This window comes from Thunnus thynnus, chromosome 23, assembly GCF_963924715.1.
Source record: "Thunnus thynnus chromosome 23, fThuThy2.1, whole genome shotgun sequence".
NCBI lineage: Eukaryota > Metazoa > Chordata > Actinopteri > Scombriformes > Scombridae > Thunnus > Thunnus thynnus.
This window is the reverse complement of record NC_089539.1, coordinates 17,244,257-17,261,229: the sequence shown is the minus strand read 5'-3', so window position 1 is coordinate 17,261,229 and position 16,973 is coordinate 17,244,257. Positions and strand designations below refer to the sequence as shown.

Genomic DNA, 16,973 nt, shown 5'->3' with positions numbered 1-16,973 from the left:
GCTTCCTGGACAAAGTCTTTTAACGTAACCGCGTGATTTATGCAAACTGATTAACTGAAAAAACATCTATTTTGGTTGTACTACCAAAAATTCAACTAGTTCAATAACTCTATTTATATGAGGAAGGGAGACTTTATTTTCAAAGTGTTGACATCTTCTTTTAGAAATAAACTGTCATTCAACAGGAGTGGTAGGCAGACGTCTGTTTATCTACACAGAATATAAATCATCTTTTTTTAATCCAAAACTTTTGTCCTCATTGGTAGGTTAAGTTTAAATTCTTGGAATTTACGTGAACACGTGTGTCGTGTGTGAAACATATGAGTGGCGTCTTGAATAACCTCAAAGTGAGAAGGGTATAGCTGCTTGCTTTAGGTTTGTTCTATCTATAGCGATACAGCTTTGACCATAGTATTGGATGCTTTTGATATTTGGCTACATTTACACCGCTACTCTGATGAGGCTTTTTGCAGGTTTTTTTGCCATGTCTGACACAGATCAGGAGGCGGCTGCACCAGCTCTTCGTAAGCTCAAACTTCGGCAAATTATAACATAAATGTTACAAAGTGTAGATTTACACATCATTAAATTAAAACAGGTTGTAACACATAAAGTAGTTCATACGTAAAGATTCGTTTTTACCAAATATTTACATTAAGTAGTTGCCAGGCGTAAATGTTCTGTAGCTAACTGAAGCAACTCATAGAGCTGACACTTGATCAAAATGCTGTTGAATAATAATGTAAATTAGGAAGATTTTTAAGTAATTTCACAATAATCACTCTACAAATATAGCCTACCTCAAATTACAAGATGTCATGCTAATAATGTCATTTATTCTGAACTGTATGAGTACTACTACCTCTGACACACATATTTCTCCATGTAATAGTAACTACACTAACAAAGGATTGGCAGTTAAGTGTAATATATTGTTCACCCCCCTAAAACTGTCATTTTTGGAAGTTATGCTTCAGATTGTGACGCTATGTCTTGTTTACATAGATTACTGCTTTTGACTGGATGGCCTAGCAACCAATTAACACATTCCTAAAGTATCGTTACACAAACTTAGTAATAATATCCAATATCCAATGTAAATGTTGGAAAGAGATTACCATCTAACACACCACTGGCTACTCCTGCATGTTTCTTTACTTGGACTGATTGCTGGAAACAAGTAGCCTACTTCAGTTTCTTAACTCAGCCACTCACAGGGAGTTCACAGCATGGTGCCATCCAAAGCTGTCCCTCAGCAGCTTAACATATGAACATATGGCTGCTACAAGTGTCCTATTAACCTGATCTTGTATCTGTAGCCCCCCCCCAACCCTAACTCAAATAGTTTATGTACTGTATGTGACACGCTACACTGACTCTGACTGGGAACAGCTGTTGTATGTGAGCCAACCTCTGCAAGGTACAGAACAACATCAACATCATTGGACTGTGCTCTCTCTGCTGCTATGTGAACCCTTTCTGTGTTATGTCATATGGTAGCGCACACATCACACAAGCTGCACAGGTCACATACAAGTGATATAAACATGACTGACAAAATATCTCACCTTTACCAAATAACTAATTTAAGCATCAAGACCTGTTGGTTATAAAAGAATTTTCTTATTATTATATGCACAAAATTCTAACACTCACATTTTTATTGTGTGAGAAAACCAGAGGTGGATAATCTCTTTGAAGCACTGCCAGGTAGTATTGCACACTCATGAACACACAAACACACACATGTTTACTAATGGCATTTTTTGGGACATTACATAGACTTACATTCATTTTCTGGAGACTAACAACTACCTGCCTAATCCTAACCTTTATCCTAATCTTAACCACTGACCCAAAAATCAGCTTTTTGCAAATTGAGGACACAGCTTTTGTCCCCAATTGGACAAGCCGTCCCCAATTAGCTGGTCTTTACTCTGAAATTTGTCCCTGAAAGTAGCCTATGACAGACACACACACACACACACGTGCGTGTGAATTGACACAGCCTGGTGCCTTAGGAGAGCTTGTGCTCCTCTGCAGTGTGAAAATCGGTTCCATCTTGGGGCTTTGAAGTATTTATTAACCCAGAAAAATATCATACACCATTTCCTCTCTCATCTCATTGGGAATTCAATTCATGAGCTCCTCTGTGTGTGGTAAAAATCTGTGTGTGTGAGTGAGTGAGTGAGTGTATTCGCAGAAGACGAGCTTTGAGAGATCTTGTTTCAACCTTGATCCTGCAGCATTTGGCTGTGTTTGCACACACACAAACACACACACACACACATGCACACATGCAGACACACACACACACACATACACAGTGTGCTTCCAGTCATAGTTACAGTTCTCTTGCTATTAATGGAGATACATCTGTCTCCATGTAGGCGGGCTTATTAATGCATCACTCTCATTGGCTGCCTGTTCTCGTAGCACTGAAATGAGCCTTCCTATTGGTCCCTCTTGGACATCATTTTTGACACATCACCCTTAACTGCAACTCCCCTCCGCTCTCTGGTTGCCGGGCAACCAGTGGTCTCTGGTTTCCCTCCACTGCCCCCCACCTCAATGTGGTGTGTGTGTATAAATGTATGTGTGTAGGAGAAGCTGTGGTTCTAAACAGAGCAGAGAGATGATGCTGAAGCCAGGACGTCGCTGTGATGAACCCGGCCGAGCTTACGCTTGCTTGCTTTCTGAGGGGATATAGGCTGTGTTTCGAGCGTGTGTGTAATCCATTGAGAGTCCAGGCAAATCGATACTAATCATTCTAGTTGAAAAGCTCCACCTCCAAACAACACACACACATCAGGTGAGGGATGGAGGATGGAGGGAAGAGAGAACGAGGGAGAGGGAAGGTGGCTGGCTGTGATTAAGTATTCAGGGTTAGAAAAACGTCAATAATCAGGGTGAAAAATGAGCCGAGCGTTGTTGCTGTAAATATCCACGCCTTCACACACGCTGAGCGCTTTATCCACATATCCTCAATTCTTTTCTACTGTAACGCAAACCTTATTGATCAAGATGGAAGCTAGATTTGACTTTTGCCCTCTTTTATATCCCTTCTTAGCCCACAGATCTAGCACTGCAGCTCAGACACACAATTATTGGCTGACATTAACTCTCCAAGTTCTGTTTCTTGCACAAAGCCACTTAATATGACTGTAGTAATCTTACTACTCACCCAGGAGTGTATCTACCCCACCCACCCAGGAAACTTCTGAAGAGCCATCAGCCAAATTCTTAAATTTTTTCAACGTTATGGTCTAGACGGTGTTTAAAGTCTTCTCCACGCTGCTAGACACATAAGTCTGGGGGAGAATACTAAACCTCTTTTATTATCATTTAATTAATACATTTTTCTAACCTAGAAACAGTCCATTTTTTAGATATATAGTTCAAATAATATCAGCCTGTAAAAATCCAACAGGTGGAATACGCTTGTAACCGTAGGACGTAAATTCCTCCTTGTGTCATTAAACCCCCCAAATTCCCAGAAATATAACAGGAAAACGCAACCTCGGTGTCCTCGATGGTACAACGGCCCTATACTCAACCTCTACGATGGCATTGAGACAGACATGGGCTATTTTCTGATCAATATAACCATTCGATTGACCTGTAATATATTCTGACCCAGGCAATTTAAGTAACCCTATGCCAGTGATTCTTTGATCTGCAAAAATCGATGCCGGGATTCTTCAGAGGGTTGGGGGGGGGGGGAGCAGAGTTGAACCCCAGTCGCTCTACTGGGAGATGTCGCCTGCGGGGATGCAGAGGTCTGTTGATATCACGGAAGTCACGACCTCATACTTTACAGGGGAGAGGTGACTGGTTATATTGACGTGAGCCCGGAGGAGGTGGACTCACACCGCGAAAGCTAACAAACAAAGACGGACCAATCACATGCAGTTGCCATGGCTGAAGAGAAGAGAAGCTGTTTTAATGTACAACTGCAGAAGCTCGTCTTTTATTACAGAGACACACGATTTATTCTTTCTGTCTATTTTCTTTTAGCCTTTCCCTCTGTCATCTGGATATAGCGAGGGGGAGCTGAGTGAAAATAAGGACAGAGCGGTTGGGAAAGGAGGGATGTTGTGCGAGAGCAGATGATGAGAGGTAATTTGAGGTCAAGGGAATATGGTCAAAGTGAAAAGGGATATGAGGGCAATGAAAGGGGCGGTTAGGTGAGTCAATGTAGAATTAACTGGAGCAGAGAGTCTGATGAAAGCGTTTTTACTCCCTTCCTTCTCCATCATTAAAACTACGTGCTAGTTTGAGCACAGACAGTGACTGGACTGTTGGTTCCCTCGCTGGGTTTTCTGCTCCAGTGAGCTGACCAGCTTCCAACCTCCCCTCCAGTAGGCAACAGAGAAAAGGCTTTTTGTCTCCGACGTCCTGAATGAGAGAGGTCGTTGTTAATGTCCCAAATCACCGACAATTTCTACTGAACCCTTATTGTTGCACAGTTTTCTTTACAAAATGTTATTTCTTATCATAAACCCAGTGTTACTATGTGTTCTTCTTGTGTGTAAAGAGGTCAGTATGTTCTCTAGAGTTTCTTGTAGGTTTAAAACACGTTTCAGGATCTTGAAAGCTGCGTCTAAGACAAGCGAGTTTATCTGGAACCCACTGGGAGCCGCTTTGCTTTTTGCGCTCGTCGCTAAATTAAAAAGCTTGAAGGTGAAACGATTGACACGCACACACACACACAAACGTTTTAATGGCAAAAGAATCAGATAATTCACAGTTTAATTCGTGTGAGTAAGGTGACAGCAGGCTACGCTGCGTCCTTCAGGCTACAGACAGGAGATGGCTGCGAGAAAAGCACCACTCCGTTACCCGTATGTGTGGCGGCTAATCCGTTAATCAAGCCTGTTCAATCTGGGCTAACGGGACTGTTAACAGGATTAGTGCATTGATCGGCAAACACAGACACACACACACACACACACACACATACACACAAGACACAAACATAGCGGCCCAGCCAGACACTGCAGGCAAACAGCGCCCCAAATCACCTCATACTACGGTAATAAAATCAAGACTGGAGGGTAAGTCACCCTCGTTGGATGCTGTAGCTGCTCAGCGGCACCGCTGTTACACTGCAGTATGTTCAGAGAGAAAGACAGAAACAGATGGATAGGGAAAGAAAAGTCATTTAGAGACGCATCAAATCATGTCACGTCACAAAAAATGTATTTAGACACGGTAGGTGAGCAATTTTGACAGTAACTAAAGCCACTATGATACATATGTTCATGTTTTGTACGATATTCATACCAATCATACCGATATTAGATAATTCAGTCATGTTTATCCATACTTAAAATACCATAATTTTGAAAATTAGTATAAAGTTTTTTGCAAAAATCATTTTTCAGTCTACATTCCTAAGTCGCCTAGTTTCTGAAACCAGGACCGAATGTTTATATCTTACTGATCTCACTTCCAAACAGTTTCAAAACTTTGATATGAGCTGTAATGTATTTAAAAATCACTGTTCCACTCGTGGGATGCTAGCACTGTGTAGAATTTGTGACTGAATGAATACGGATATGTAATACATGTATTGACAGATAAGACTCTCATCTTTTTGGTCATCTCGTAGAGGTACAATATACAGCAGAGTATATAACTGAAAGCTTAACCATGGTGTCAGTCTACCTTCAGACTAGTCTGGCAGTCTAGCAGTGTAATAAATATTTTACCAAGCATCTAACAATAAAATTGTAGTCTATTTGTTCACATTCAGGCAGACTTGAAAGATAAAACTGATATTCTGTAGTTTTTATTTTAAACAAATCCCATGAAAACACCAACAGTTAACTGATCCTACTACTAAGTGTTGTCTGTGTTGCAATGGGTGACATGTTCCTTCATTATGATGAACATGGACATTGTAGTTTATATCAGAGAGTCCAACATAAACCATCCTGCTGTTGTAAATACTCACTGGACTCTAGAGCACCAGATGTGCATCAATTTGCAGCTAAAAATAGTCCCAAACAAATACACTATTAACTACTGTTTGAGTAACATTTGCTTGAAACTACAGTGCTCAGCTTTTTTATGATTTTTTTTTAAGGGAAACTACATTTGTGACTTGTTTTTGATATACAGTATGTCTTCAGTAGGAGCCAATGGACTTGGGACAGAGAAGGGAAATCTTAAAAGTATTGCGAGATGAGCTGACATCGTTGGTTTTGGTCTTTTTATTGGATTGATTGCCAGTAAGATATAGTTATCTTTAAAGAGAAATACAGACTATACAGACAAAATGGGTTAAATTAAGTTGACATTGCCGTGTCAGCATCCATCAAATGTTTGCTGCGCCTGCACAATACCTGCATAGACAGAAATGTCCGTGTCCGTTCAGCAATTTCTGTTTTATTTCTTTTTTTTTTTTTTTTCCAGCTGACGTTGTGTAAGCGCTGTTGACACCCGGTTGCCTTATCAAGGTTATATCATCAGAGCTCACTGAGTTGATTTGAATAGAGTTAAGCTTAAATGAATGCGTGGTGGACGGCGATAGCGGTGAATGGAAAAAAGGGGTGGAAAGGAGTGTATGCGGTGGTGGCTCAACACTTCCCTTGTCAGTATATACAGCTGCTATGAATATAATTTACATGCAAATGGAGAGATGCTGCAGTCAAGCATCACAGAGTGTGAGTGTGTTTTAACAATAATGGTCGGGTTGCATTTAAATTCTCATCCATTCAGGGATAACAATATAATCTTCTTCCCCAGGCTCTAAAACAGCTGTTTGAGCTGTTTGTGTGTGTGTGTGTGTGTATGTGTGTGTAAGTACACATCCACGTGCATGTAGATTTTTTTTTATTTCTTCCTTTCTCTTTTTTTGGGATGAGTATGTGTGGGTGACTGCTGCTGCGGCTCTGTGTTGCCATGGTGACAGTTGAACTTCAGGATGAGGTTGAGGCTTCTACCGTAGTTGAAGTTGATGCTGTTGCATAAGGCAAAGTGTAACACACACACACACACACGCAGATAGACACTCAGATACACTTGGTGCGAGGCGATTACCGTTGCTCTTTTCTGGAACGTGTCTGTATTGATGAAACAGGCCGTGTGAGGACTAGTGTCACGCCACTGACCCTCAGGAGACAGACACAAGTAAGAGACTGAATATTTCATGACCTTTACTGCATACTGTGAAAAATCATCCCGGCACTTTTGTATACTGTATAGTTAAGTTTTAAGTCCTGACTTTTTTTTTCCAATAAACTCATCTCAAGTAAATTAATATCACCTGTTTGCAATCTGACATTTTTTAACTTTTAAAAAACTACACTGTAAACAGCACTGTTAGAGATCAGTAGTACAGTCACTAGTAGAGCGATGCAACCTATTCTCATTTCATTTCATTTAGAAAAGCTCTTAAAAACTGCATTGGAAACAACTGTTTTTAAAAGTTAAAAGCATGATATTAAGACAAAATCACATTATTTTAATGCACCAAGTTTAGTGAGCCAATGTAATTTTAGTACAAAGAGACAGAGAGACGCTGTAGTATCACTGATACTGTGTCCATTAAGGGCAGTTATACGTCATTAATAAATTATAGCTATTTTTGTCTTTATAACAAGTGAGTCTTGGGTGAAGTTATGTCACTTGATTGCAATCTTACTATTTTCAGTGATGTCCCTAAATCAAACACAATATTCTATTTACCAGTGGAGCAATAACATCACTGTTATCACTCACTTCTAGAGGAACTTTAGAGGAAAACTAGCATTTTCAAAAGTTAAAAGCCTGATAATGTGTTATTTTTTACTACGTTTCATGATACTGACACTTGTTTATAGAAAAGATTTATGAAACGTCATTAGAAAAGAGCATTTTGGAAAGTTGTATGATAAAGACAAAATCATTACAGACTACATTTATTCATTCAAGTGTAAATAAGATACAATCCACAATAGATCAGGGAGAAGTCTTTGAGAATAAGTACTGTAAAGTACATAGCAAATGACTTTTTTTTTAAAAGAGAGCTAGAAAATGAGAGACAGGGTGAGAAAAAGCATATTGGACGAGTAAGTACTCTCAGAAAAAAGTAGGTCTTCAAGCCATTTTTCAAGACAGAAAATCACATGATGTTAATGCACCAAATTCAGTGAGTCAGTGTCATTTTTACTAAAGTACAGAGACGGACTGAGAGAGACAGAGGGAAGGAGACGTCCGGGTAGTATCTCTGACATTGTGCGTCCATAAAGGACGATGGAGAAGAGAGAGAGAGAGAAAGTGAGCTATGAAAGCCAGAAGAAGAGAGGGAGAATAAGAGGGGGAAAGAGTACAAATTGGTGGAGGGGGCACCGGGCAGCCATAATGCGCCAATTAGTTCCACTACCCGTTAGTCCCAGCTCTGCTCTTGGTTTCCCTTTGATCCATCTAATTTTAACAATTATAATACATTGTTTCCATGCAGAGAAGAACAGCGTAGGATGGAGTTTAACCCGTTGATAGCTGTTTTTTTCTAACATATCTCACTATTCAAACTGTCCTTTTTCATCATTTACTGTATGATATGAAATAAAGTGTCTAAATTTTTAATGGAAACCGTGAGAGTGAGCATTTTTGGGCTTGCTTGATAAATTATGCATTGATTATTTACATGCAGTTTGCATATATACACTTTATTATGCATGGGAAATGGTTTATTTATGTTCTGTTTGTGTGTTTAGGTTTATGCACACACAGATAAAACCAAAGCGTGCTCTTCCTACGCCACTGTTCCCATTGTACGTTTGTATTTTTATGTTTCTCCAGCAGATGTAGGGGCGTAATTGGTGCTGGAGATGATTAAGTATGTGTGTGTCTGTCTGTAAGTTGCGCTGACTCAAAGCAAGACTCATTACACTCGCAGCAAGGCCTCACATTGAGGCTAATTACCACCTTTTGCCCTGAAGACACACACGTAACACACTCACAAACACACATTCTCTCACACTTGCACATACCTTTATTGGAAGACCTCCAATGGCAGCCCCATAAAACCAGGCAGGAGTTTGTTGTCTGCTGGTGCCAGAAGGTGCAAACAACATCCCTGCAGAAGGCTGCCATGTTCCAGCTCGTCTCTTTAGAAAAGCCAGTAACTGGCACAGTCAGTGGATGCCTAGTGACCAGAGAAAGAATGAATGCTTTCATACAAGTCCAAGTGTGTGTGTGTATGCGTGTGTGTGTGTGTGTGTGTGTGTGTGTGTGTGTGTGTGTGTGTGTTTTCATCTCCATTTGTGCCTGTGTAATGAGTGCCTGGGGAAAATCAATACATTATTGCAAATATGCCACAATCTCATATTGCTAAATTTGCATTTCATGACTGTCGGTGCAAAAACTCTCAGAGTTCGCTAACAATGTTTTATCAAATGATGCATTTAACAAAAAAACCTGAAAATATGGTGGTAGTTTTGGTTTGTGTTGGAATTTGGGGTCTTGAGGTTAAAGTGTATTAATCCCAGAGCTGTTTTACATGTTTATGGTAAATCCAAGTTAACTCTTCAGTCTGAATTCTGACCATTAATGTGATGTTGCATTTTCTTTTTGAAGCTGCGGTAAAGAAACAGGTTGATATTTTGAGAAATATTATTATCATTTATTCACTTTCTTGAGTTAGACAAGAGGATCGAGGCCACTTTCATGCCTGTGCGCTAATGTGAATGAAGCTAAAGCCGTTAGCTTAGCATAAAGGCTGGTACCAGTATCCTTTTTATCATTTCTGTTTGTGTTCAGATTAAACAAATGAGGCTCAATGTGTTAATTACTGACTGATGGAACTTTGGAGAGACTAGAGAGGCTAGCTGTTTTCCCGCTTCCAGTTTATGCTAAACTAAGCTAATCTCCTCATGGCTCAACCTCCACACTTGGCATAAATCAGAACCAAAGCATATTTTACAAAATGTCAAACTTTTTTAGCTGTTTTAAAGTCTTTTAAGTCCAAATCCAGTCTCAAGCTAGTTTAAAATCAGGTCTCATGTCGCTTAATCCTTCATTTAAGAAGAAATGATTAAGTCTTTCTGATCTGACAGTTAAAATGAGACATCATTTTCTTTTCAAAGCTGTGTTAATAGTATCTTTAGATAACTGAGACCACGTCCTTTCCATGCCTAATAATTCAATATTCAAGATATGTTGCTAGGCACCGCTTGCCTGTCGCTGGCTTATTTACTTTTAAATGCTTCAAGATTTTACTATGTCAAAACCAGAGCTTTCAACCTACAAGTCAGGTCTTTAGACAGTGAAGTCCAAGTCCTCATATTTGTGACTTAAGTTTGGCTCGAGTCTCTGATAAATTCTTGTTATTCAGATACTTTGCTGCCTTAAGGAACAACAATTTGATATTAATTTGGCTGAACAGAAAAGATCAGAGTCGTAAATTACAATAGAATTACCAACTAATTTAATCAGTCTTTCCATGCCTGCCTCTTGATTATGTGTCTCTCTGCGTGAGTGTGTGTGAGTCTCATACAGGATACGTCACTGGTATGTGTGCATCTAACGTCACAACTAACAGCTTGAACACAGCTGTCCGAGCCATGTTGATTATGTAATAATAATAATAATAATAATGATAATAATAATAATAATAATGACATGATGTATGCATTTGCTGAGGGGCCTTTTATATCATTATGCATTCATTAGTACTTCCCTGAGAGCTCTGCAGTGCACTCCGGTGTTTTACTCTGTGAAACTCCTTTTCTGGATAGCACTATTATCCTCTATTTGAGGCTGATGATGATGATGATGGTGGTGATAATTTGTTACCTTTATGCAGTTTTTGATATAATCTAGTGTTATCCAGTCTGAAAGCCTTTGAACACTTGCTCTCTATAAAAGCTGTTTTAAATTATGCAAATGAGAGTAAGAGTCATCATTTTTTTTTGCTAGCGCAGTAGCTTTTGACCCAGCATTTCTTGTGAATTTGCAGAAAAAAACAGAACAAACACATCCTAACTTTTTGTATGCTACAATGTAGGGATGTAGCTAATGAGCCAATAATCCAAAAATTGTTTATAAAATGTCAGAAAATAGTAAAAAATGCCAAATCACAATTTCCCAGAGCCAGAGGTGACATCATCAAAATGTTTTTGTCTGACCAACAGTCCAAAACCAACACAAATTCAATTTACAATGATATAAAATAGAGAAAAACGGCAAATCTTCACATTTCAGCAACCAGTTTGGACATTTTTTCTTAATAAGTGACCTAAATCATGTCACTGAACCTTTAATGTAATTTAATGGTTAATATTTTGTCTTTATTCAGGTATTGAAGATCAGCCTTATTGGACACAGAAAACGGATCTTGGCCTCGTTGGGGGACCGGCTACACGAAGACACCCCACAGAAACCTCCGCGGGCCATCTCCCTACGGGTGAGTGGGTCTCAGTGAGCGAACTGTGTGTTGTATGAACCATGATGACTCTGGGTAATATCTGAATTACTGTGGATTCGAATTACTATGAACTCATCAGACAGAGAAAAAAGCACTTGGTCCGTTCCCAGATGGCTGCGTATTTCTCTGAGGGAACTACAGCCTCCCCACTGCTGCTGTTACCGCCCAACTGATTACCCAAATCTCTCAGGCAGGCACAAAATGGCTGACCCACTGCAGTTTCCTCCCTGCCGGCATGTCCTGGATACTAATCACAACGAACCGGCTTTCCCTCTCCCATCGGGTCTACGCTCTAATGTCTTTATAATAGTCTCTTGCTCCTTGTGTTTTTGAGCCAGGGGAGGCCCTCTGCTTCACGAGTTTTCTGCTCCTGCAAACATCCCAAACTGTCCGCTGTGTCTCAACATGTTCATGTGAGAATTGCAGTTTTGTAATAAGCCTCAAAATAAGTGAAAAAAAATAATCACTGGGGTTTGTTATTGATTAATCAGTTGATTCTTTTTTTAGCTGAGTCAATAAAACGTCAGAAAATACTAAAAAATGCCTGTCACTGTCTCCCAGGACCCACAGTGATGTCCTCAAACTGCTCATTTTGTCTAGCCAACAAATACAAAGTTATAAAACTTCAGCTTACATGGTCCAGAGAGGAAAATGAAGAAATTCCTCAGAAAAAAGCCTCTTCTATTAAGTTTTCTCACATGTAATCAACTGAAAGTGTTTAACCTCTCAGGAGAAATAACTCACCTTCCAGTGTATAAGACAATTACACCAATAAAACACAGAACAGTCCTTATTCTTTTGTGAATTTTAGTCTCTGCTCGGCTTGTAAAGCCTCTTAAATGAGCATCATTTTCAAGAGTCTAGCTGATGCTTTCACTTAAAGTGACTCACACTGAGCAGACGCGGCTTCGGCGTTGTGCTTAAAGACAGTCTGATGGACCTGCTGAGACCTTCTGGTAACTGGACAAGATCCTCGTCCCCAATTTTACAAAGCAATTTTCGATACGAGTACACAGCAGTGTGGCGACACCATGGCTGAATAATAAAATGTGACAACGCACAGTGAATGCAATTGCCCTACTTATTGTACTTACAGCAGTGACACAGCACATTATAAAATGATGTGTGTCCCCCCCCTCCCCCTCTTAACTCCCCCGTCTGTCCCAGGAGCCCGGCGGGAACCACACTCCTCCCCAGCTCAGCCCGTCGGTCGGCCAAGCGGCGTACACGGCGGGGGTCCCGGGTGGATCTCTGGACGTGCAGCACCTCATCATGCAGGCGGACGCCCGGCGCAGGCAGCGCAGCAATGACAACTACTTCGAGGACGTGCCGCGATCCAAGCTGGAGCGACAGATGGCCCAAGTCAGCATGGTGAGGAAAGGGGAGGAGAGGATGGTTGGATGAATGGAGGCAGGGAGAGGAAGAGAGAGATGGACTCGAGGAGATTATTATGAATGATCATAGATATACATCAGACTGGCTTAATAGTTCAAGGAAGAGTCATGACGTTCTCCTCAATGTCAAAAAACAACAAATATTTACTCCTGTTTAAATGTTTGCTAAAAACTACAGTACCCAGCTTTAACGCTAGACTTATCCTTTATTAGCAAATGTGTTCTTTGAAGTTTTCTCTTCGCTGTAATCTACTCATAATAGAAAAAGTTTGTTGGAACCTCACTGCTAGATGCCGCTAAATCTGACGCACTGGTCCTTTAACTAATGAGGCTTCAAGCGGTATCACATTTCCAATCAGGAAAAGTGGAATAAATCTTAATCATAAATGAAATATCACAGCAATTAACTGCTGATCTCTAACAGATACAAGATGCGAGCCAAAAATGTTTTATCTGCCTGTTTGGTTGTTGGAAATCCAACATTAATAATCTGCAGCAGGCGGACCATCTGACACCGGCAGCCATCTTTGCTTGTTTAGAGCTCCTATAAATTTTACGAATAAGGAAATTTATGCCTGAAACTTTGTGCGATAAAATGTTAAATCACAATTAACTGGATAAAGTGCAACAGTTATTTTGCTGTACTTAAAATCAGGAGTAATCTCCTGTAATCTGTCTCTGATACACACATACACGGAAGCTGCTTGTCATTATAGAAAAACATGTATTTTCAGCTCCTATATCAGATGATTTAATAGTCTATAGTTTTGCGTAAACAAGACATACAATTCATAAGCCTCTCATCTTCTTTCCAGCCAATTGTACTCTCATCCAAATGCAAAATTAGAACTTTATGACTCCCAATCAACAACAGCACAATGACTCACACACACACACTTAAACATGAGCATGAGGCAGCAGCTGTGTTTTGATTCAGTATGATTAGGGTCTTTTTTGTGTCTCCGTGTGAATCAAAGAGCTTATCAGTGCAGACCAACACACATTTATGGTTACACCGGTGAATCTCTTAAGTGTGTGTGTGTGTGTGTGTGTCACAGTGGATCCCTGTTTTCTAGACATAACACTGTGAGGTGGCACTGATGAGTCAGCTTTGTCAGAATAGAAGGCAAACAATTAGAGAAAAGAGGAGAGATCTTTATTTTCTGTTTCATTACCCTTCTTCTCTGACTGTCACCACATTTATGGCAAATGTTTGTCCCTCCCAAGTCCTCCATGTGGCTCTTCCCTCCCTCTTTACCTTCTGTTCTTTTCAGTTCCTCGTTATTTTGTGCACAAGTGCAACAGCTGACTTCTTTCTTGACGCATCTTTGGCCTGTATCGCAGCACATTAAAAACTTGAAGATTTCCAGCGGAGTCCCTCACTGTGGTCAAAGAAAGTGGGAAGATTGGTTGTAATATTATTAAGCTGGTGTAGTTTAGCATAAATTTGGCTGATGCTGGTTTCTAAAGGCTTATCCCCAGGCTGTTTATCCAACATCTTTGCATCTGATTATAAGATCTCACCTCCACAGTCCCACGGCAACTTTCTAACAGGGATTTTAACACACAAGCAATCAGATATGGAAATGCACATAAACATGCACAGGAGGCCACTTCACACACACAAAGTCTGGCACAAGAAAAATCATCTGGTTTCATTTTTCAAAGAATGAAAAGACCATAAAACAAGCTTAATTGTTATCCTCAGACATCTGAGAAGTATGCAGATGGGATTAAGGTATTTCCTTTGTTTAAAAGGTGAAAGCTTACTGGGTGAAAGAGAGGCGAGTAGCAGCTAAAGGTCTTAAAGTGAGCTAAAGTATGGGAACGTTTAGAAGCCGAGCATAATTCATCCGAGTTTAATTTCCTCTTGGATGTTCTGTGAAGCGTGTCCTTTGAAGGCATGTTAATGTTCATGTCGGGAAAGCTGTTACATTAAGAATTTACACTCGAGCTCGGCGCGCACACGCGTTTATCAGGCCAACGAGTCATGTCAACATGGGATACGCAGAAACAAGCCTGAATGTAATGCCACATCTTGTAAGCCGGTGTGATCCTGTCTCTGTCCTTACACGCTATTGGTTGTTGTTTCAGGCAGGCGAGTGGTGCGAGCCAATCACGTTGCGTCCGCCCAACGAGGCCACCTCGTCCACTCCGGTGCAGTACTGGCAGCATCACCCCGAGAAGCTCATCTTTCAGTCCTGTGACTACGAAGCATATGTAAGTCCACCAACTATATATGTGTGTGTGTGTGTGTGTGTGAATTCACAGTTCAAATATGTGCAACTGTATGCTGGACTGCAACCAATAATTACTTTCATTACTGATTAATATGCCTATGATTTACTCAATTAATTGATGAATTGTTTGGTCCAATTGTTTGGTTTTTAATTTCCAAAAACTCAAGCTGATGTGTTCAAACTACTTGTTTTGTCCAAAACCAACAGATATTGGGTTTACTATCATAGAGGACAAAGAAAACCAGCAAATGTTCATAATTTGAGAATCAGGAACCAGTGAACCAGTCATTTTTGCTTAAAATTTACTGAAACGACAAATCAGTTCTTATCAATTTATTTTCTGTCAATCAACTCGCTGATAAATCAGCTCATCGTTTCCATGTCATCAATACACACTGAAGGTAATAATAGTAAAGATCAATGATACTGAACTCAACCTTTCAGTCAGTATCGCCTTCGTTATTCTCAGTACTTTGGTAAATTTAGATGTTTGCCGGTTACATAAAGGATGTTACATGTCCACGTTACCACGGATACGGCCTTGCACTTCTTTGTATTTTTATACAGCATGCTCAGCAACCAGACTGCAATGATTATCTACTTGGGGCAGGTAAAACACTGCAGAAAGCAATTTGATGCTCATCCAAGCTGATGATACTGAAGGCCATTGGCTCTCAGAAATCCTGAGAAGGAAGGGAAGTGGGTATCTCAGAAATAGATCCTCGGATTGGTGATGCAAATATGAAGACTTCTGGTGGATGAACGTTAGGAGATTAGGTAAGAGAGTGTGGGATAAGGAGAGGAAAAAGATAGTCGGAGAGGGATTGAAAATTCAAGTTTGAACAAATAGGATGATATAGGAAATCAAATGTGACGCTGAAATCAAATATGAATGAAAGCAAGAAGATGAGACGGGAGCAGTGAATAAAAGATCCCGAGAGCATGTCTTCCCTAAGTTAAAAATCTCCCCTTCTTCGTTTTCTCACCTCAGAAGATTGATAGCGAAAGTGTGGACCATTAGGTTTTCTGACAGATGTACAATTACACAGGTGGCGTGTTTGGGCGGATGGGCGGATGGGGGGGTGGGGGAGGACGCGCGACGGGTGGGCCGCCGAGGGAAAACGTGGCGGTGCTTTCATGGAGCCGTTTATGACAACATCTCTAACGTTTCGCTGTCCCAGGACAACTGGCTCCAGAAAGCAGAGAAAGTGAGATAAATGAGCAGGAGCCACAACAGAGGGGGAGGCAGAGCACAAAGTGTGAATATTGGCAAGCTGAAGGGAGATGGAGAGTGAATAAGAATAAATTAGATGGATAAGACACTGATGAGAAGAAGAAGAAAGAGAAGAGTGTTTTGTGTTTATGTTAATGGAGAATGAGGGATGGTAAAAAGCCAAACGGGCTAAATAAAGGATGCATCAGTGCTGTTCTCATTTTCATTCGAGGCTCTGAGTAAACAAAAACCCCTTTCCTCCACTTTCAGCAGATGACATCTTAACTTCATAACGTCAGCTTTACAACCAGAGCTCCAAAGTATTATCTGAATATTATCAAATCCATTTCCAGATGGTCTAACATCATTACTACGCTCTACATCGTAAACAGCCAGTGTTATCTCAACATTGAATCTCTTCTGTATTAATCTAAAAGCTTCTGTAGATACACTGAATACACCAGATATTATTGAATTCTTCCGGGTATTACTGTTATCAGTCTGTTTTGCACGATTACCACCCAAATTGTCTAAAAGATTTCAAAATTCTCAAACTTATGTTGTCCTTTGTGACTGATGTAAAAAAAAAAAAAAAAAAAAAATCAGCATCATTTCATTCACGTTTCTGTCCATTTTAAACCTGGACATTAAATGAGATAACAACACATTAGAGCTGCTATTAGTCAATTAATCAACAAGTCAATAAAGAG

At 40.2% G+C, this 16,973-nt stretch overlaps 1 protein-coding gene and 1 long non-coding RNA gene across 7 annotated transcripts in view; one reads left to right on the top strand and one right to left on the bottom strand.

Moving 5' to 3' along the window:
- Nucleotides 1-16,973, bottom strand: part of LOC137175574 (uncharacterized) — a 103,816-nt gene that overhangs the window by 49,727 nt on the left and 37,116 nt on the right. The window contains exon 3 of the long non-coding RNA XR_010925642.1: nucleotides 8,982-9,136. This is a non-coding gene — a long non-coding RNA (uncharacterized lncRNA). The remainder of the gene's footprint in view (nucleotides 1-8,981; nucleotides 9,137-16,973) is intronic.
- anks1b (ankyrin repeat and sterile alpha motif domain containing 1B) overlaps nucleotides 1-16,973 on the top strand; it is a 236,551-nt gene that overhangs the window by 203,444 nt on the left and 16,134 nt on the right. For all 6 annotated transcript variants that reach the window (XM_067581321.1, XM_067581317.1, XM_067581316.1 and 3 more), the window contains 3 exons: nucleotides 11,288-11,395; nucleotides 12,584-12,787; nucleotides 14,905-15,030. In XM_067581321.1, coding sequence (XP_067437422.1) covers nucleotides 11,288-11,395; nucleotides 12,584-12,787; nucleotides 14,905-15,030 — 438 coding nt within the window. The remainder of the gene's footprint in view (nucleotides 1-11,287; nucleotides 11,396-12,583; nucleotides 12,788-14,904; nucleotides 15,031-16,973) is intronic.